General features: G+C 41.8%; 1 protein-coding gene and 1 long non-coding RNA gene across 7 annotated transcripts in view; one reads left to right on the top strand and one right to left on the bottom strand.

Moving 5' to 3' along the window:
- Positions 1 to 3223, top strand: part of TOPBP1 (topoisomerase (DNA) II binding protein 1) — a 78127-nt gene extending 74904 nt beyond the window's left edge. For 5 of the 6 annotated variants that reach the window (XM_021069468.1, XM_021069467.1, XM_021069466.1 and 2 more), the window contains one exon: positions 2390 to 3155. In XM_021069468.1, the coding sequence (XP_020925127.1) occupies positions 2390 to 2533 (144 nt within the window). In that variant the 3' untranslated portion in view covers positions 2534 to 3155. Of the gene's footprint in view, positions 1 to 2389 lie in introns of all 6 variants that reach the window. The other variant, XM_021069465.1, reaches the window with a different exon arrangement.
- LOC110256300 overlaps positions 1222 to 21540 on the bottom strand; it is a 39897-nt gene continuing 19578 nt past the window's right edge. The window contains exons 2-3 of the long non-coding RNA XR_002337691.1: positions 6132 to 6283; positions 1222 to 1625 (exon numbers count right to left, since the gene is read on the bottom strand). This is a non-coding gene — a long non-coding RNA (uncharacterized LOC110256300). The remainder of the gene's footprint in view (positions 1626 to 6131; positions 6284 to 21540) is intronic.

Raw genomic sequence — 21540 nt, 5'->3', positions numbered from 1 at the left:
ATAATAGATACTAGTCTTTTATTGGAAATGTATTTGCACATGTTTTCTCCAAGTTTGTGGCTTATCTCTCCATCCATTTTACCTTTATCCTCTTAACAGGGTTTTTTGCAAAACAGAAGTTTTCAAAAAGGTTTTGTAATTTTTACATTTTATGTTGATGATCCATTTTGAGCCAGTTTTCATAAAAGGTGTGAGGTTTAGGTCAAAACCGACAGAGGGGTTGTTTGAGGGGTTTTCTGCCTCAAAATGTCCAGTTGCTCCATCACCATTTGTTAAAAGAACTGTCCTCATTTGGTTGCATTTGGACCTTTGTCAGAGTTAGGTTGGGCATTTTGTGGGGGTCTCTTTCTGAATTCTGTTCTCTTCTATCCATTTCGGTGTCATTCCCTCTGCAAAACTCTTAATTACTGTATATATAAGTCCATTTCAGTTGATATGATGATCTTTAGGCAGTGATTTCTTCTTTATTCGTCTTTTTCAAAATTGTTGCTATTTTAGGGCATTAATTTTTTTTTTGCCTGCATCATTATATGTAAATTTTTAAGTAAGCTTGTTTGCCTATAAAAATATCTTGCTGTGATTTTGATAGGAATTGCATTAAACCTACCGATCAGTTTGAGTGATTGACATCTTTAGTATGTAATTCTTTCAGTCCTTGAAAACAGCTTATCTCTGTTTATTTAGGTTGTCTTTGATTCCTTTCATGAGCATTTTTAAATTTTCAGTATATATGTATTTTTCTTAGCTTAGAGTATTTCCATTTTGGGTGTGATTGTTTTTCTTGAGAATAATTCATGTTCTGTTTCTATCATGTGTGTAGTAATTTTGAATGTATCCTGGACATTATGAATCGGTTGTAGAAACTGTAGATTCTGTCTTTCCTCTGAAGAGTACCATTTTATTTGTTTTTTTATTTTGTTCTGCCTTTTTTTTTTTTTTTTTTTTTTGCCTTTTCTGGGGCCGCTCCCTCGGCATATGGAGGTTCCCAGGCTAGGAGTCTAATCAGAGCTGTAGCCGCCAGCCTACGCCAGAGCCACAGCAACGCGGGATCTGAGCCGAGTCTGCAACCTACACCACAGCTTACAGCAACGCCGGATCCTCAACCCACTGAGCAAGGCCAGGGATCAAACCCACAACCTCATAGTTCCTAGTCAGATTCGTTAACCACTGAGCCACAACAGGAACTCCTTGTTCTGCTTTTTAAGGCCGAACCTGTGGCCTATGGAAGTTGCCACAGCTGATGGCAACGCCAGATCCTTAACACACTGAGTGAGGCCAGGGATTGAACCCATGTCCTCATGGATCCTAGTCGAGTTCATTAACTGCTGAGCCATGAAGGGAACTCACACATTTGATTTGTTTAGCAGGCAGTGAGTGGCAGCTCAAATTGCAGTTTGCTGCTTTGAGCCTTACCTTGAGTCTCTGCACATACATGATTTAGAGGTCAAGCAAGGAATTTGGTCAGCATTTACAGCACAATGTGGGTTCCCCCCAAACTTTCTGGAATTTCTCACTTCAGTTTCTAGTATTGTGGTTGCCATTCTGTCCTCTGCTTCTTCAGTGTTTTCTATTAGATGTTGAGCCAGTCAGCATGACACAGAGAGGTCTTCTTCTCAGACTACAAGCTATAAAAAATGAAAAGGGGAATTCACCCTGTTACATGCCTTTCTTTCCAGATGTGAACCCCTCTTCTGTATTCGCCTGGTTTTGTTACTTCTATAGTATCTTATAGGTCAGAAGTTATACTTGTTATCTGTGGGAGAGTTAAAAGGCACTTACCCAGTATTTTCTGGTGTTTATTTTTGTGTTCTTCAGTCTGCCATATTTCCAGAAAATTTTTATTACAATGAAAATAAGAGGAAAGAGTCCTTTTCTTTATGTTGGAATATGGTTGTTAAGAAGAAAATGCAAGGGTTTTGGAGTCAAGTGGAAAAGTATATGAATTTTTGACTTTGTCACCTGCTAGTTACGTAACATTGTATTATTTTTATCTGTGAAATCAAGAATAAAAACACCTACCTCACATTTATTGGAAAAATTAAAAGATTTTCAAAAATTTACAGTAAAAACTCACACTTAAATGATAGCTGTTTACTGTATTTTACCATATTTTCCATATTCTGTTTTTAATTCATATTTTACAGAAGAAAATATGAGAGTGAGCTGGCCCCACTCTGCCTGAGCTATAAACTCATTTTTCTGATAAAAGGTAAAATTTTGTCACACGGAATCTGTTCACTAAAGGTGACAAGTGCTAAATAGCTACCTTGAAAGACAAATGTTTAAGTTTTTCTGGTCATGAAATAGAATAAAGGAATCTATTACCTGATTAATAGTTTGCTAACTGAAAACAATGAACAATGTTGCTTTTTTTTTTCCCCTTTCATAGGAATCCCCACCTCCAGTAGAAAATTACTGTCTACCAGAAGCTGTTTCCTTTCTTCCGAACAATAAGGAACCTGGGCCTGGATTCTCACAAAAGAGGAAAGCTCCTACCGAGAAAAATAAAATCAAACGCCCTAGAGTACAGTAATTGTACTTAGTTACCAAACATTAAATGTTTTTCAAATTAATAGCTTGAACGTTACTCTGATGGATTTGTATCATAAAGACAAGAACCTGAAGAATTCCACTTCAGTGAAACAATGACCCTGCTTAAAGTTAGTTTTTTAACAACTGAAATTTTAATCACTGAAATATTAAACTGTTCCTGAGTGGAAAGTCACTGAAATAACAACAGAATACAACTGCTCAGCTAGGTTGTTGCTAAACCATATTGACATGTGAAAGGGGCTTTTGGTTTATTTATTTTCGTGTAAATATCTGAGTCTATAACTTAGTGGAAGTTTTAGCAAGGTGATGGATTTTGCCTTAAAATGTCTACTTAAATAACAATAAGGAAGTTATCAATTGGAATTTATTAACGTTTTCCCTGATTTTTATCTTACCATTTTACGTCTTTTTAACAGGAGCCTGAGCTACAAGGGTTAATGAGGAACCGAGACTTTAAACGTAAATGAGTGTGTGTATATGTGTATATGCATGTTTGTATGAATCTCCATGACGTTTGCCAAGTTTGGGCACCAAAACTTGGAAAATAAAGACAATAAAGAATAAAAGTAGTGACTCAAAATAGTTGTTGAAATAGATAAGTTTAAAAAAAAAAAAGCAGTCTGGTATCTATTCTCGTTACAATAAAAGATTTGTAAAATTGGCTTAAAAAGCAAATTTCTAGTTAACATTTCTGATATTGTTTGTGAAGAATATTGTTCTACTGGGTTAAAAAAAAATACAAATGCATTAGCCTTTATTAATCTAAACCTAAACACCAAAACTATGTGCATGACCACAATCCTCTAAATATAAAGCTACCTCACTTTGTTTAAAGGACAAATTAGTTAAGACCATAACTTTGCTGTAAACTGTTCAATTCTTAATGTGTTGTTTTTGTTTTTTGCTTTTTAGGGCCACACCCATGGCATATGGAGGTTCCCAGGCTAGGAGTCTAATCGGAGCTACAGCTTCCAGCCTACACCAGAGCCACAGCAACTTGGTATCCGAGCCACATCTGCAACCTACACCACAGCTCACGGCAATGCCAGATCCTTAACCCATTGAGCGAGGCCAGGGATCGAACCCGCAACCTCATGGTTCCTAGTCAGATTCGTTTCTGCTACGCCATGACAGGAACTCTTCTAATGATTCTTCAAGAGGCAAATTCAAATGGACACCAAACCCCTGAAGTTTTCATCAGATTTTCCTGTAACTGGAGTCAGGGTCATCCCTGCCCTTCACTTTTCAGCTCTGAGCTAATTGATAGCTTAGGACAATACAAATTCCTACACCACCAAGCAGGTGGCATTGTCAAGAAAACTGTACTCCTATTCCTTACCCCCCAAAAAACCATGGGCCTGGTTTTATTAGAGCCATTTGGTGTTAACTGGATCTTCCATTGGCAGTTTGCAGTAAGTATCTCCCTAAATTTAAAAATTATTTGAGGAGTTTCCGTTGTGGCACAGTAGAAACGAACCTGACTAGTATTCATGAGGATGTGGGTTCTCTCAGTGGGTCAGGGATCCGGCATTGCCATGAGCTCTGGTATAGGTGGCAGACATGGCTCAGATCCTGTGTGGCTGTGGCTGTAGTGTAGGCTGGAAGCTATAGCTCTGATTCGACCCCTGGCCTGGAAACTTCCATATGCTGTGGGTGTGGCCCTAAAAAGAAAAAAAAATTCTTTGAAGTGGCTACTCTTCAGATCTCCTTGATGAGCACGCTGTTGCTAAAACAAATATTTCTATTTCTATCCCGGAAAAAATGACCTAATGTACTATTTTCTGCTAAAATTATTAACTGTTTTTCCAGTTCAGGCCTTAAGTACATAGTTTACAATTTTAAGGCTCCAGATCTCAGCTTCTCTTGACTCCAGAATCTGTCTACACCCTGCATAAACCATTTCAACTCAGTTTTGTTTCTTATACTGCTGTGTGTTAAAGGCAAATGACTCCAAGCATAGGTAGGTGTCTTTTTTTTTTTTTTTTTTTTTTTTTTTTTAGGGTGGCACCCGTAGCATATGGAAGTTCCCAGGCTAGGGGGTCAGATCAGAGCTGCACCTGCCAGCCTACGCCACAGCAACTCAGATCTGAGCCACATCTGCAACCTACACCACAGCTCACGTCAATGCCAGATCCTTAACCCACTGAACAAGGCCAGGGATTGAACTCACATCCTCACGGATAGTAGTCAGGTTCATAACCCGCTGAGCCACAGTGGGAACCCCAGGTATATTGTTTAAAAAGGAAAAAACTTTCTTTGATTATTCTTACTTTCTCCTTAGAATTGCTACAGTGTTTTGGAGTTCCTGTCCTGACTCAGCAGTAACAAGCCTGGGTTAAGGATCCAGCATTGCCCGTGAGCTGTGACACAGCTTGGATCCCGCGTTGCTGTGGTGTAGGCCAGCAGCTGCAGCTCCAATTCAACTCCTAGCCTGGCAACTTACAGTGCTGTGGGTTTGGGGAAAAAAATAAAAAAGACTTGCTGCAGTATTTTAATCTGTGATACTTCTATTAGCATCTTGTTTTCCTCCGTGAATTTTCTTATGTTTCGTTTTGACTTCATCACCATTAATTCAACAAATACGACTCCTTAGCATGTAGGGTGCCTGGGTTCAGGAGCAAAGCACTTAGAACACATGCTCCTTCAAATTTAGTATTTATGTTATGGGCTGACTTGTGTCTTCCCTGCCCCCACCCACTCCCTTAAGAGAAAATTTCATAGGTTGAAGCTTAACCCCATCTGTGATTGTACTTGCAGATTGGGCCTTATAGGAGGTAATTGAGGTTAAGTGAGGTCCTATGGGTGGTGCCCTGATTTGGTAGGATGGGTGGCCTTATAAGGAGAAACCAGAAGTTCATGGGCCCCAAGGAAAGAGAGGCTGTCTCCAAGTCAGGAGGTGATGCCTTACCAGAAGCCACCCCTGCCAGCACTTCCACCTCGCTATCCTCCAGAGTTGTGAGAAATTTGTTTAAGCCACCCACTCTGGAGTTCTCTTTTGGCTGCCCGAGCAGACTAATACAATATTACTGTGCAGAAGTTCTTAACCCGGCCATACGGCCCAGGAATGGACATAAGGACATTTTTGTAGGATAGAGCTCAGAGTTCATATCTGTGACCTCCCACCCAAAAAACACAAACCACTCTTTAATCCAAACCTATTTTGAGACAGGAGGGAAAGGGGAGAAAAGAACCTCTAGAAAAATGAAAGAGAGGCACAGCTGTAAGGATGCCACAAAAATTGGTTGGAATCGGCTAGAGCCACATAGCTTTAAGAATAGTCTGGTAATTGGGCTTTAGCTCATTATACCTTTATTGTAATACTATAAATCACTCCCCCTTACTCCAGGACATTTCTGAGGCTGACCACAAAAGGCCAAAATGTGGGCAGTTGGCCCACTTTCCGGGAAATCCCACCCCTTCCCCAAAATAGCAAGAATATTCCTTCCAACTCCTTAGCTTGTTAAATTACTCGGCCCATAAAGTCCCCATGCCCTGGGGCTGCTCTCTCTGAGACAGCCACATTCTGCCTATGGAATGTATATCTTTATAAATAAACACAATTTCTCTGGCTCACTTACGAATTTTTGGGCAAAGCCAAGGATCCTTTCTTGTGGTCCATCTCAGGATGGGACATTTCCCGGTCCTACAACAACTTCACAGACAACGCCTTTCAATCCGGTGCTTTCATACAGGTTGCTTCGTATCGGGTTGGCAAACTCTCTATAGAAGCCTGGAGAGTAAACATTTCGTGTCCACTGATCTTTGTGGCATTTTTTTCCCCTCCAACTCTTTAAAATGTAAAAACCATTCTTAGCTCAAGGCCATACAGAAGTAGGCAGTGGGCTATAGTGAGCTGACCCCCACTCTATAGTCCTAAAAGTATTTTTAATCTATATCTGTCAAGCAATGGAGTTCCCATCGTGGTGCAGTGGTTACTTAATCCGACTAGGAACCATGAGATTGCCGGTTCAATCCTTGGCCCTGCTCAGTGGGTTAAGGATCCGGTGTTGCCGTGAGCTGTGGTGTAGGTCGCAGACACGGCTCGGATCCCACGTTGCTGTGGCTCTAGAGTATGCCAGTGGCTACAGCTCCGATTAGACCCCTAGCCTGGGAACCTCCATATGCCGCGGGAAGTGGCCCTAGAAAAGGCAAAAAGACAAAAAAAAAAAAAAAAAAAAAAAAAGCACCCAGCTCCCTATAAAGAGTGCCTTTTGGTGGAACCATCTCTACTTGTTTAGCATTTGTGGTTCTGTAATTAAAAGTATTGAGTTTCCTGGTAGCCTAGTGGTTTAGGACTTGGCATGGTCACTGCTGTGGCTTGGGTATGATCCCTGGCCCAGGAACTTCTGCATGCCACCCCCCCCCAAAAAAAAGTATCAAGTGTTTTTAATTTGTGAGGTATTTATGGGGAGAAAAGCCATGGTACAAATACTTAATTGGGATTTTTCAAGCCCTAAAAGAATGTTAAAGCAATAGAAACTGATAAATGAAAGGAGAGAATCAAGCAATTATACCGGTATGAACTGCATTTCAGGATAACATGACAGTCGTGGAAAAACCCTATTGAATAATTACAGGCAATAAGTGCAGAAGAAATGAAAGAAGCAAGCCATTTTAGAGCTCCTAATGAAAAATTATAGATCTAGGCAAATGGGGCATTTTATAATATTTGACCAAACTGGTAATACCTGAAGTCATTGGTCACTCAAGACAGCCAGACATGCCTCCTGATGCAATGCAATAGGAAGCAGGGACCATCTGCCAAGTACTCTTGCCTGTAGCCCAGTGACTTAAACTTGAATTTGATCAAGCTTCTAGATCTTTCTACCTAAAATCAATCAACACTGAGTAAGGAGAGCTCCAGTTCAAGATGATGTTAGTGGATCCTGAACTCTACTCTCAGGGAGACACAATTTGCAGTTACATACAGAACAATGTCCTCTGAAAGAAACCCCCAAAGTAGCTAAGCAAACCTTACACATCAGGAAATGAGAGTCACATCAAAGCAAGTAAGGGAAGGCTGAGACCCAATCTCACTATAAACCCCACCCCTACCACAGCAATCCACAGTCAGAAGGGAACTGGCAACTCGGAGTGTCTCCCTGGAAGCAAAGACTTTGAGCCCTGCATCTGACACCCCAACTTTTAAGACCTGCACCTGAGAGACAAGCTTCCAAAACATCCAGTTTAACAGCCAAAGGAGCTTGCGTCCACAAGACCTACAAGGCTACAGTGATCTGGGAACACCCCCATCCCAGGGCCCCGTTCAGAGGCAGACCGTTAAGAGGTCTAGCTGCTCATCATAAACCTTTGGGCTTTATAATAATTATAAATGGAATATAACCTTTTTAAATTGGGAATCACTGCTGTACACTTGAAATATAGCACACATCAACTATACCTCAATTTAAAAAAAATAAATATTCCCTCTGTGGTGCACTGGCTTAAGAGTCCGACTGCAGTGGCTCAGGTCACTGTGGAAGCATGGTTTCAATCTCTGGTCCAGCCCAGTGGGCTAAAGTATCCAGCACTGTCACATCTGCAGCTCAGATTCAATCCCTGGCCTGGAAACTTCCATATGTCACAAGTGCAGCCATTAAACAACAAAAAATAGGAGTTCCCCGGTGGCCTAGTGGTTAAGGATCCAGAATTGTCACTGTTGTGGCTTGGGTCCCTGCTGTGGTGTGGGTACATTTGATCCCTGGCTTGGAAACTTCTGTAGGTGCACAAAAACTAAACTAAACAAAAACAAAAACAAAAAAAGCTTCAGCCTGAGGAGCAGGCACTCATTTTAACAAAGAGGGGTCCACTGAAACACTCTCCAAAAGATGGAGGCCACCACACCCCAGCACTCTCTGCTTCACTCCAGATTGCCAGGATCTCCCAGAAAGGAGCTGGTGCACTTGCCTGGTGCCCTGATTTTTGCAGCTGCCACTCACACGATACCCCTTGATCACCTGGCTCTGGTGGTCAGTGGGGTTTACGCCAGTGGGTCTCATAGGACTGTAACAAATGGAGCATGTCCTTAAACAGCTACCACCCCCAGGGCACAACACGGAAGCAAAAGAAACACCTACTTTTTCTATGAAAGAAGGCTAGTACTTATCTTCATTGCTACAACCTGAGGGGGGAGCTTCTAATTAAATACACATGGAGAGGTCTCCTGACGTACTTTTTAAAGTCTGCAGAAGCCATGGAAGCTCCCTCTGCTTCACTCCGGGTCACTGGAATCTCCTGAAAAGGAACGTGTGCCCATGCCTGACTCTGGGTCTTTGTGGCTGCTGCCTAGGGGACGTGACTTGATCACTTGGTTCTGGTGGCCAGCAGGGCTTACATTCACCGGACCCACACTGCAACAAAGGGAGAATCAATCTTTAACCAGCTACTACCCCCAGGGCACATCATAAGGCTGGCAGACTAAAACGCAGCCAGGCTTTCTGTGAAAGAGGTCTATTAGCATGTCTTCATAGCTATGACCTGGGGTCAGGCATCTGATTAAATGCACACCTAAGAGCTGGTCACAGTCTTCTCCAGAGACCCCAGAAAGTGGGCACCATCTCTACTCTCCCCCTCTGCCTTGCCCCAGATAACTGGTATCTCTGAGAAAGGAGATTGTGTTGTGTACTGGAAATTGGCACGTGCCATCAGCCTCTACATGGATTAAACCATGAGCCGTTGCAGTGGCTGCCCTGCATCACCCCCCAGCAGAGCAGAAGTGAGGCACTCTGTGCTCTGGGAAAACTGGAAGAACAGGTTTTCAAGAGAGTTAGGTATTTTTAGAAGATTTTATGAGCCCACTTCTTGCATCTCCTCATATCTAGAAAAACACTAAAATCCTTCATGGTGATGTCTGCTCCTTGTAACTAGGAGTAAGCTTCATGAGACCAGAAGCAAACTTTTGTAAAATTTGTGTGCATGGCTGCATGCACCACCCCCCTTCACCTTTATCACATCTACATTATTATTTCCCCCTGCCTCTTTGGAGAGAGATTTCACAGTTTGGTATTTCTGAAATACCACCATCCGGACAGTATTTTTCTTTAAAGCAAACGATGTCACAGTCATATGTGAGTGCAGCCACTCCCAAGTGTGAGCCAGTGAGCCCAGAGGGAATTCAGGGGAAAAAAAAACAAAGAATACTGACCCCAGGAGTTCCCATTGTGGCGCAGTGGTTAACAAATCCAACTAGGAACCATGAAATTGCAGGTTTGATCCCTGGCCTTGCTCAGTGGGTTGAGGATTTGGCGTTGCTGTGAGTTGTGGTATAGTTCGCAGACGCAGCTCAGATCCCATGTTGCTGTGGCTCTGGTGCAGGCCAGCGGCTACAGCTCTGATTAGACCCCTAGCCTGGGAACCTCCATATGCCATGGGAAGCGGCCCTAGAAAAAGCAAAAAGACAAAAAGACCAAAAAAAAAAAAAAAAAAAAAAAAAAAGAATACTGACCCCAATAGCTAACGTGAATATCAAAGGCGTGAGTACAGTAAGCCCAGACCTTTGCAATTTCCCATATAACCCCCCCTAAATTCCTTAAATCGAGATATCTGTTTTTCCTGTAATCTTTTGTTCTGACTACCTGCCCTTTGTTGGGAAAAAAACTCCTACATACCCCAGCTCCGTGCCTCACCTCCTTGGAGTTGTTTTCTCAGGTCTACCTGAGATGCTGTCTCCCAGCTTAAGTTCTAATTTTGCCCCAAATAAAACTTCACTCTCAACTTTCAGGTTGTGATTTTTTTTTTAAGCCAACATGTACATATCTGGTATCCCAGCTTTTTTTTTTTTTTTTTTTTTTTTTTTTTTGCTGCCACCCAGAGGACATACCCCTGATGACCTGGCTCTGGTAGTCAGTGGGATTTGTGTTCACAGGTTCAAAAGATGGTAGCAAACTGTTCTTAACTGGCTGTCACCCCAGGGCTCCGGGCAGAGGAGCAAACAGAAATGATCCTTTCCCAGTCTTCCCCTGAAAAAATGGAATATTTAAAAGATACTTCCTGAGGGTCTGGCTTCTAATCAGCCTGAATCTTAGGTGCTGACTGAGATCCTCCCCTTTGGGAAACTGACAGGTCTTGGCACATCCTCAATCCTCAGGAGCCAGTAAGTATAAATTAGGCTGTAAGTTCCCTTGTGGTGCAGAGGGTTAAGGATCTGGCATTGCCACAGCTATGGTACAGGCCACAACTGTGGCTTGGGTTTGATCCCTGGCCCAGAAACTTCCACATGATGTGGGCACAGCCGAAACAAACAAACAAACAAACAAAAAAGATAAATTAGGCTGCTTGCAAAAATCACAAAGTTTTGAAGGATACCTAATGTCTAGAGCAGGGCTGAATGACCAGTTTCATCTGCAACACAAGGCTACTCTTCAAAGACTAAGAGAAGTGGTTGTTTAATGTACAGAAACCAATACAAAGAGGTAAGAAAAAATGAAAAAAGGGAATATGTTCCAAACAAAAGAATAAGCTAAAACCTCAGAAAAAGACCATAATGAAACAGAGATAAGTGATTTATTTAGCTCATAAAGAATTCAAAATAACAGTCATAAAGATATTCCCCAAGACCATGAGAAAAATAAATGAACAAAGTGAGAATTTCAACAGATAGAAAACATAAATACCAAATAGAAGTCACAGAGCTGAAGAATGCAATAACTGAACTTTTGAAAAAGACAATAGAGGGGTTCAAATTAAGATTAGATGGCATGGAAGAAAAGGTAAATGAACCTGAAGACAGGTCAGTGGGACTCATTGAATCAGAGTAGAAAAAAAAAAGATGAAAAGATAGCTTAAAGGACTTATGGAATAACATCAAGTGGACAAATATTTGCTTTATAGGAATCCCAGGAGAGAGAGAGTGAGGGGCATAAAATATACATGAAGAAATAGTGGCTCTAAACTTTCTTAACCTGAAGGAGGAAACAGATATGCAGATCCAGGAACTGCAGAGAATTCCAAAGATGAACCCAAAGAGATACATTATAATTAAAGTGTCAAAAGTTAAAGATAGCAAAAGAATCTTAAAAGCAATAAAAGAAAATAAAATAACTTGTTATGTACAATGTAGCCCCCATGAAGATTATCAGCAGGTTTTTCAGCAGAAAATTTTCAGGCCAGAGAAGAGTGGCATGATATATTTTAAATTGCTGAAAATACCAAATGCTGTGCTGACAAAGTTGTCCTTCAGAATTGAATGAGAGATTCCCAGAAAAGCAAAAACTAAAGGAGTTTCTCACCCGAGAACAGATTTACAAGAAATGTTAAAGGAATTTCTTTAAGCTGATGGGAGTTTCTTGGTTGCACTGTGGGTTAAAGTTCTGGAGTTATCACTGCTGTGGCTTGGGTTGCAGCTGTGTCACGGGTTCAATCCCTGGCTCTGAAAGTTCTGTATGCTGTGGGTGCAGCCAAAATAAAAAGGGGGAGGGGTACTTTTTTTTTTTTTTTTTTTTTTGTCTTTTTGCCTTTTCTAGGGCCACTTCCCTCGGCATATGGAGGTTCCCAGGCTAGGGGTCTAATTGGAGCTGTAGCCGTGGGCCTATGCCAGAGCCACAGCAACATGGGATCTGAGCCACATCTGCAAACTACACCATAGCTCATGGCAATGCCAGATCCTTAACCCACTGAATGAGGCCAGGGATCCAACCCGACCTCATGGTTCCTAGTCAGATTCATTAACCACTGTACCATGTAGGGAGCTCAGGGGGGGACTTCTTTAAGCTGGTGAGAAGGGGCACTAATTACTAATGAGAAACATACAGAAGTATAAGTCTCACCAGTAGAAACAAATATATAGTAAAATTCAGAATAATGAAGTTGGCGGATTAACCGCTTATAAAGGTAATATGAAGGTTAAGACAAAAGTAGTAAAGGAGTTCCTGTTGTGGCTCAGTGGTAATGAACCCAACTAGTATCCATGAGGATGCAGGTTCAATCCCTAGCCCCACTCAGCGGGTTAAGGATCTGATCTTGCTGTGAGCTGTGGTGTAGGTTGCAGATGTAGCTCAGATCCCACATTGCTGTGCCTGAGGTGTAGGCTGGCAGCTGCAGCTCTGCTTCAACCCCTAGCCTGGGAACATCCATATGCCCTGGATATGGTCTTAAAAAGACAAAAAATGTATGTATATAAATATAGTGTATATATATATAAATATAGTGTGTATACACACACACACACATACACACACACACATATATAGTCTTTTTAGGGCCACACCCATGGCATATGGAGGTTTCCAGGCTAGAGGTCCAATAGGAGCTATAGATGCTGGCCTATGCCACAGCCACAGCAACGCCAGATCCAAGGCACATCTGTAACCTACACCACAGTTCATGGCAATGCCAGATCCTTAACCCACTGGGTGAGGTCAGGGATCAAACCTGTGTCCTCATGGTTATTAGTCAGATTTGTTTCTGCTGAGCCACAGTGGGAACTCAAAAGTGGTAAAAATTATAACTATAATAATTTGCTAATGGATGTACAAGATAAGAGGTAAATGGTGGTGGGAGTAAAAATGTAGAGCTTTAGAATGAGATCAAACTTAAGTTGTTATCAACTTAAAATAAGCTATTATATTATGTTGTTTTAAGTAAGTTCATGGTAACCTAAAAGCAAAAACCTACAGTCAATACACAAAAGACAAAGAGACAGGACTCTAACCATACTACTACAGAAAACCATCAAATCAAAAAGAGAGCAAGAGATGAGAAAAGGAATAGAGAATTACAAAATAGCCAGAAAACAATTAACAAAATGGCAATAACTACATACACATCAATAATTATTTTAAATGTAAATGGAATAAATTCTCCAATTAAAAGACATAGAGTAGGAGTTCAATGGATTAGGCAGTGTCTCTGCAACACAAGGACACAGGTTCTATCCCTGGCCCAGCACAGTGGTATAATGGGTCCCATGTTGCCACAGCTGCAGTGTAGGTCACAATTGCAGCTCAGATCTGATCTCTAGCCCTGGAACTCCATACGCCACCGGGTGGCCAAAACAACAACAGAAACCATAGAGTAGCTGAAAGGATTTTTAAAAAGACCCATCTATATGAGTCTCATGAGAGACTTGCTCTGGGTGTAGGGACACAAAAAATGAAGGGATGTAAAAAAGATATTCCAGGAGTTCTCTGATGGCCTAGCAGTTAAGGATTTGGCATTGTCACTGCTTTGGCTCAGGTTTAATCCCTGGCCCAGGAATTTCTGCTTGCCACAGTTGCAGCCCAAATGATTTTTTAAAAAAAGATATTTCATGAAAATGGAAACAAACAAAAAAAGCTGGAGTAGCTATACATATATTTGTCAAAACAGACTTCAATTCAAAGACTGTCTTAAGAGGCAAAGAAAGTTATTAAATAATGATAAAAATGTCAAGAAGATATAACATTTGTAAATATTTATGCCCTGAATATAGAAGCAAATATATAAAAGCAGAAATTAATACTCCTAAAGGAAGAAGTAGACAGCACCTTAATATTCTATTTTAATCAATGGGTAGGTCATCCCGATGAAAATCAATATAAAAACACTGGCCTTAAATGACACATTAGATCAAATGGACTTAACAGACAAATACAGAACATTCCATCCACAAAGAAACAGAATACACATTTTTCTCAAGTGCACATAAAATATTCTCCAGGACAAGGAAAACGTGAGAAAAAAATATATATCTTATATATACATACGTACACACATGTATGTATGTATGTATCACTGGGTTACGTTACTATACAGCAGAAATTGACAGAACAATATAAATCAACTATAATAGAAAAAAATAAAAAATAAAAAAATTCTCCAGGACACAAAACAAGTCAATAAATTTAAAGAGATTGAAAGCATACCAAGCATCTTTTCAAACCACGATGGTATGAAACTAGAAATCAATTACAAGGGGAAGTAGTTAAATTCACAAACGTATGGAGATTAAACAATATGCTACTGAACAACCAATGGGTCAAAGAAGGCCTCAAAAGAGAAATCAAAAAATACTTTGAGAAAAATAAAAATGGAAATACAACATACTAACAATTATGCGATGCAGCAAAAGAAGTTCTAAGAGGGAAGTTAATAGTGGTAAATGCCTTATTAAGAAACAAGAAAGATCTCAACCTAATTTTAGACCTCAAGGAACTAGAAAAAGAAAAAGTTAAGTCTAAATTTATAGAAAGAAGGAAATAATGCAGAGCAGAAATGATATATCAAATAAAACTAAGGAAACAAACCTTAGGTAGACTCATCAAGAAAAAAAAATTATGGAGTTCCTGTTGTGGCACAGCGGAAAGAATCTGACTAGGAACCGTGAGGCTAAAGGTTCGATCCCTGGCCTCGCTCAATGGGTTAAGGATCCAGCATTGCCGTGAGCTGCGGTGTAGGTCACAGACGTGGCTCGGATCCCATGTTGCTGTGGCTGTGGTGTGGGCCGGCAGCTGTAGCTCCGGTTAGACCCCTAGCCTGGGAACTTCCATATGCTGAGAGGATGACCCTAAAAAGACAAAAAGAAAAAGAAATGAAAGCAGAGACATTAATTATAGTGATATCACATAGATACAAAGAATCATAAGTATACTATGAAAAATTATATACCAACAAACTGGACTAGAAATGTAAAAACCACAAAGACTAAATCATGAAGAAATAAAAAATTTGATTAGACTGATTACTAATAAGGAGATTGAATCAGTAATCCAAACCCTCTTAACAAAAATCCAGGACCAGATAGCTTTACTGGTAAATTCTAGTAAATATTTAAAGAATACCTCTCCTTCTCAGACTCTTTCAAAAATAGAAGAGGAGGAACCACTTCCAAACCCATTTTATGAGGCCAGCATTACCCTGATACCAAAATCAGACACAGCCACTACAACAAAAGAAAATTACAGGGGGATCAGAGGAAATGGCAGAGGAATAGGACCCAGAGCTCACCTCCTCCCACAAAAACATTAAGCATACATCTACGAGTTTAAAAATCCACACGGAACATCTGCTGAACACCAACAGCAGATATCAACTTCTGAAAAGCCAAGACAACCCCCATAAGCCTGAGTAGGATAAGGGGGAGAAGAAACAAAAATAGAGGAAAGAAAGAGAGAAAGGAACCAGGATGGGACTTGCACCCCCAAGGAGGGAGCCGTGTGGGAGAAAAAGGTCCCGCACTCTGGGCAGCCCTCTCAGCACAGGGAGATCCGCCAGAGTGGAGGGGGATCTTTGGAGCCTAGAAGCAAAGAGCAGCAGGCAGTTTTCAAGGGGCCAAATAAAGAGTGAACTTTATTTTGAGGGTCAGAACCCTCAAACAAAGAGCAAGCACGGAGGGTCAGAACCCTGGAACTGCACTTCCCAGCTTCATCCCCCAAGAGCGGCTGGGGGCTAGGAGCTGATATTCAGGATTCAGAAGTCAGATTCAGGGAGATGACCAGGGTTGGTTGCTCTGAGACAGCCTAAAGAGGCGGGATGGTGACACTGGAGGGTGTATTCAGAAGAAACCAGGTCCCACCAGAGCGACAAGACACCAAGAGGCATTGAAGGAGAGGAAGAAGGACAGGACCACTATCAGGGCTTCCTCCTCTGGGAGCCTTTCAGGCAATGAGAAACCACCTACTAAGAGTACAGAGTGGGTACAAACCTCTGGTTCCTTCATGAAATTCAAACCCAGGGGCTGCCAGGAGACCAGCTGTAAGCAGACACCAAGCCCTGCTTCTGAAATCCCTGAAGGGCAGGAATTCCAGATAGCCCAGCAAAAATTGCCTGTAGGTGCCAGGCCCTACCCCTGTGGTCCTGGGAGTTCTCTAATCCCAGTCTTTACTGTGAAAACTGCCAGGAAGGTCATGACTCTCCTCCAGCTACCCCAGGAGTACAGCAAGGTACAAATACCCCATGAAACTTGCCAACAGGCCCCAGAATCAGCTCCAGCTCCCCCAGGAATACAGGGAGGCACGATACCCCTGAAATTTGCCAGCAGGTGCTTGACTCCCACTCCAGCTGTCCTGGGAATGCAGGGAGGCATAGCTACCTTGTGCAACCTGGGAGCAGGCACCACTACCCCGTCTGTCCTGGGAGAGCAGAGAATCCCAGATATCCCATGAAACTTTTGAGTGGGGCCTGGACCCTGCCACCACTGTACCGAGAGTGCAGAGTGAGCCCCATGGGCCTGATCCCTGCCCCACCTGCCTCCCTTCTGGATAGGGTCCTGTGTTCCTCCTACCTTGGGCTGCCCACATTCAGAGGTGGGGACTATAAAAACAGATGAGCCCCAGGGGCCCTACAACTAAGGAAGAAGAGCTAAAATCTCTCCTCCCAGCTGTGGGAACCACAGATTTAAACCTCTGCAGCCGATTTTGTAAATCTAGCACCTGAAAAACCTCCCAACAGGCAACGAGGGCTCCTGCAGCTGAGACGGGTCTGGTGAAAACTCAGACACCCATCTCTGGGCTCTGTGGGCACATATACGTGGGGATTGGACAAGGCCAGAGTCTAAGCTGTCTCTGTAGCTCCCACAGCGGGCACAGGGGCATGAGTACCATGATCCTGGGACCTAACCTCATTGGATCTATGCTGATGGCCTGGTGAAAACAATACCTGACAGACACCAGGGCCAATTGCCGGCACAGCAGTACCAGCAATAGTGTACTCTGTGAACCTGCACAATAATTGAAAAACAGGGCACATTCATAAGTGAAGAGCTTTATCAGAGGAATACTCAGGGATCCTCTCCTAGTGCTCTGATCCTGCCCGCCTCACACCATGAAGCAGAAGCACAACTCACAAACAGATCTGGTGGCTCCTACACCAACAAAAGGAGGAAGATTCTTCTCCTGACTGAGCAGAGAAGAGGCCAAACTCAGTATCCAGTGCAGGCTCTGATACCCACAACATTAGTCACACCTCCTATCAAGGAATACACTGAGGTAAGGCATAAAAAATTCTGAGTTCCTGTCATAGCACAGTGGAAATGAATCTGACTAGCATCCATGAAGATGTGGGTGTGATCCCTGGCCCTGCTCGTGGGTTAAAGGATCCGGCATTGCTGCAAGCTGCAATGTAGATCATAGATGCAGCTTGGATCTGGTGTTGCTATGGCTGTGGCATATGTCAGCAGCTGCAGCTCTGATTCGATCGCTAGACTGGGAACATTCATATGTTATGGGTGCAGGCCTAAAAAGACAAAAAAATGAAAATAAAAATTTGATTAGACTGATTACTAGTAAGAAGACAGGACAAATGCAGAACATTAAAAATCCATTGAAGACTCAAAATATAAGACCAGATACTACAAAACCGCCGAACACTCTCTGACATAAACTGCAGCAGTGTCTTCTCAGATCCACCTCCTAGAATAATGACCATAAACACAAAAATAAACAAATGGGACCTAATAAACTTAAAAGTTTTTTGCACAGCAGAGGAAACCATAAATGAAACAAAAAGACAACCCATAGAATGGGAGAAAATCTTTGCAAAGGAAGCAACAATTAATCTCCAAATTTGCAAACATCTCATGGAACAGCAGTCATAATGGCCATCATCAAAATGTCTATAAACAATAAGCATTGGAGAGGGTGTGGTGAAAAGGGAACCCTTTTACACTTTTGGTGGGAATGTAAATTAGTGCAGTCACTATGCAGGACAGTATGCAAGTGCCTTAAAAAACTACAGAATTACCATATGATCCAGCAATCTACTCCTGGGCATATGCCCACAGAAAAACACAATTCAAAGAAATACATGCATTCCAATATTCATTGCAGCACTATTACAAGAGCCAAGACATGTGAGAAAATTAAATATCCATCAACAGAGGAATGGATAAAAATGCAATATGTATATACAATGGAATATTATTTGGCAATAAAAAGAATGAAATATGCCATTTTTAGCGACATGTATGGACCTAGAGATTATTATACTGAGTGGAGTAAATCAGATAGAGAAAGACAGATATCATATGATATCACTTACATGTGGAAACTAATAAAAATGATACAAAAGAATTTATTTTAAAAAACAGAAACAAAGTTGTGATTTCAAAACCAATTTATGGTTACCATAGGTGAAACTGTTGGGGGGGGGATAATATTCACACTACTGTACAAAATAACTATTTTTTTTTTTTTTACGGCCACACCTGTGGCATATGGAGGTTGCCAGGCCAGGGGTCTAATCAGAGCTACAGCTTTCGGCCTACGCCAGAGTCACAGCAACGCCAGATTTGAGCCGCATCTTCGACCTACACCACAGTTCATGGCAATGCTGGTTCTTAACCACTGAGCAAGGCCAGTGATCAAAACTGCAACCTCATGGTTCCTAGTCAGATTCATTTTTGCTGCGCCATGATGCGAATTCCCAAAATAAATGATTAACAAGAACCTACTCTATAATAGCACAGGATAATCTACTCAATAGTTTGTAAAAACCTATGTGGGAAAAGAAGAATGGATATATTTATATGTATGACTGATTCATTTTGCTGAACACATGAAACCAATGCAACATATTAAATCAACTATACTCCAATAAAATTTAAATTAAAAAAAAAATTATAGGCCAGTGAAGAACACAGATGCAAAAAATCTTCAGCAGGAGTTCCCATTGTGGTGCAGTGGTTAACGAATCCGACTAGGAACAATGAGGTTGCGGGTTGATCCCTGCCTTGCTCAGTGGGTTAACCATCTGGCTTTGCCATGAGCTGTGGTGTAGGTCGCGGTCGCGGCTTGGATCCTGCATTGCTGTGGCTCTGGCTGAGGCTGGCAGCTACAGCTCTGATTAGACCCCTAGCCTGGGAACCTCCATATGCCATGGGAACGGCCCAAGAAATGGTGAAAAGACAAAAAGACAAAAAAAAAATTTCTCAGCAAAATATAAGTAAACTGAAATAAAAATACATTAAAAGAATCATATACCATAATTAAATGGGATTTATTCTGGGGATGCAAAGGATAGAGATGGTTCAATATCCACAAATCAGTCAATGTGATACACCACATTAACAAAATGAAGAATAGGAGTTCCTGTAATGGCACAGTGGAAATAAATCTGACTAGGAACCATGAGGTTGCGGGTTTGATCCCTGGCCTTGCTCAGTGGGTTAAGATCTGGTGCTGCCATGAGCTGTGGAGTAGGTCACAGATGTGGCTTGGATCTCGCATTGCTGTGGCTGTGGCGTAGGACAGAAGCTGTAGCTCCAATTAGACCCCTGGCCTGGGAACCTCCATATGCTGCAAGTGTGGCCCTAAAAAGCAAAAAGAAAAAAAGAAGAAGAAGAGAAGAAAAATCACATGACCATTCCAATAGATGCAGAAAAAGCTTTTCCAACATCCATTTATAAAAACTCTCAGAAAAAATGGGTATAGAGGGAATGTACCTCACCACAGAAAGGGTCATGCATGACAAGCCAACAGCCAACATCATACCCAATGGTGAATAGCTTAAAGCTTCTCCTCTAAGATCAAGAACAAGACAAAAATGCCCATTCATGTAGAGATTATCATACTAAGTGAAGCAAGTCAGACAGAGAAGGACAAATACCATATGATATCACTTATATGTGGAATCTAAAATACAGCACAAATGAACCTATCTACAGAATAGAAACACACTCACAGATATAGGGAACAGACTTGTGGTTGCCAAGGAGGAGGAGGGGAGTGGGAAGGACTGGGCGTGTGGGGTTAATAGACATAAACTAGTACATTTAGAAAGAATAAACAAAAGGTCCTACTGTGTAGCACAGAAAACCATATCCAATCTCCTGAGGTAGACTATGATGGAAAAGAATATTAAAAAAAAGAATATGAGTGGGAGTTCCCTTCATGGCTCAGTGGTTAATGAACCAACTAGGATCTATGAGGATGTGGGTTTGATACTGGCCTCTCTCCATGGTTTAAGGATCCAGCATTGCCATGAGCTGTGGTGTAGGTGGCAGATGCAGCTTGGATCCTGGGTTGCTGTGGCTGTGGCATAGGCCAGTAGTTGTAGCTTTGATTTGACCCCTAGTCTGGGAACTTCCATATGTTGCAGGTGCAGCTCCAAAAAGTAAAAAAAAAAAAAAAAAAAAAAGAATGTGCATGTGTTTGTGTGTATGTATATATATATATATATATTGTGTGTGTATATATATATATATAAAACTGAGTCACTTCTGTACAGCATAAATTGGCACAACACTGTAACTCAACTGTACTTCAATTAATTAATTTATTTTTTTTGTCTTTTTGCCATTTCTTGGGCCGCTCCCATGGCATATGGAGATTCCCAGGCTAGGGGTCGAATTGGAGCTGTAGCCGCTGGCCTACGCCAGAGCCACAGCAATGCCAGATCCAAACCACATCTGCAACCTACACCACAGCTCATGGCGATGCCAGATCCTTAACCTACTGAGCAAGGCCAGGGATTGAACCCGCAACCTCATGGTTCCTAGTTGGATGCGTTAACTATTGAGCCACAACTGGAACTCCATCAACTGTACTTTAATTAAAAAAATTAAAAAAAATACAAACCAGGGAGCTCCTGCTGTGTCACAGGAGGTTGAGAATCCAACTGCAGTGGCTTGGGTTGCTGTGGAGGCACAGGTTCGCCTGGCTCAGGCACACTGGGTTAAAGAATCCGGCATTGCTACATCTGCAATGTAGGATGCAGCTGTGGCTCAGATTCAATTCCTGGCCTGGACACTTCCATATTCAGCAGTTCCAGACATAAAAACAAACAAATAAACAAACAAACCAGAGATACAACATTTTCATTATTATTATTTTTTATAGTGATCTGTGATCAGTAATCTTTTTTTTTTTTTCTGCTTTTTTAGGGCCACACTTGCAGCATATGGAGGTTCCCAGGCTAGGGGTTGAATTGGAGCTATAGCTGCCAGCCTACACCACAGCCACAGCAACATCAGATCTGAGCCATGTCTGCAACCTACACCACAGCTCACAGCAATGCTGGATCCTTAACCCACTGAGCAAAGCCAAGGATCAAACCCGCAATTCATGGTTCCTAGTC

This window comes from Sus scrofa, chromosome 13 (assembly GCF_000003025.6).
Source record: "Sus scrofa isolate TJ Tabasco breed Duroc chromosome 13, Sscrofa11.1, whole genome shotgun sequence".
NCBI lineage: Eukaryota > Metazoa > Chordata > Mammalia > Artiodactyla > Suidae > Sus > Sus scrofa.
Note: the sequence above shows the minus strand (reverse complement) of the source record. Positions and strands in the feature narration are given on the sequence as shown.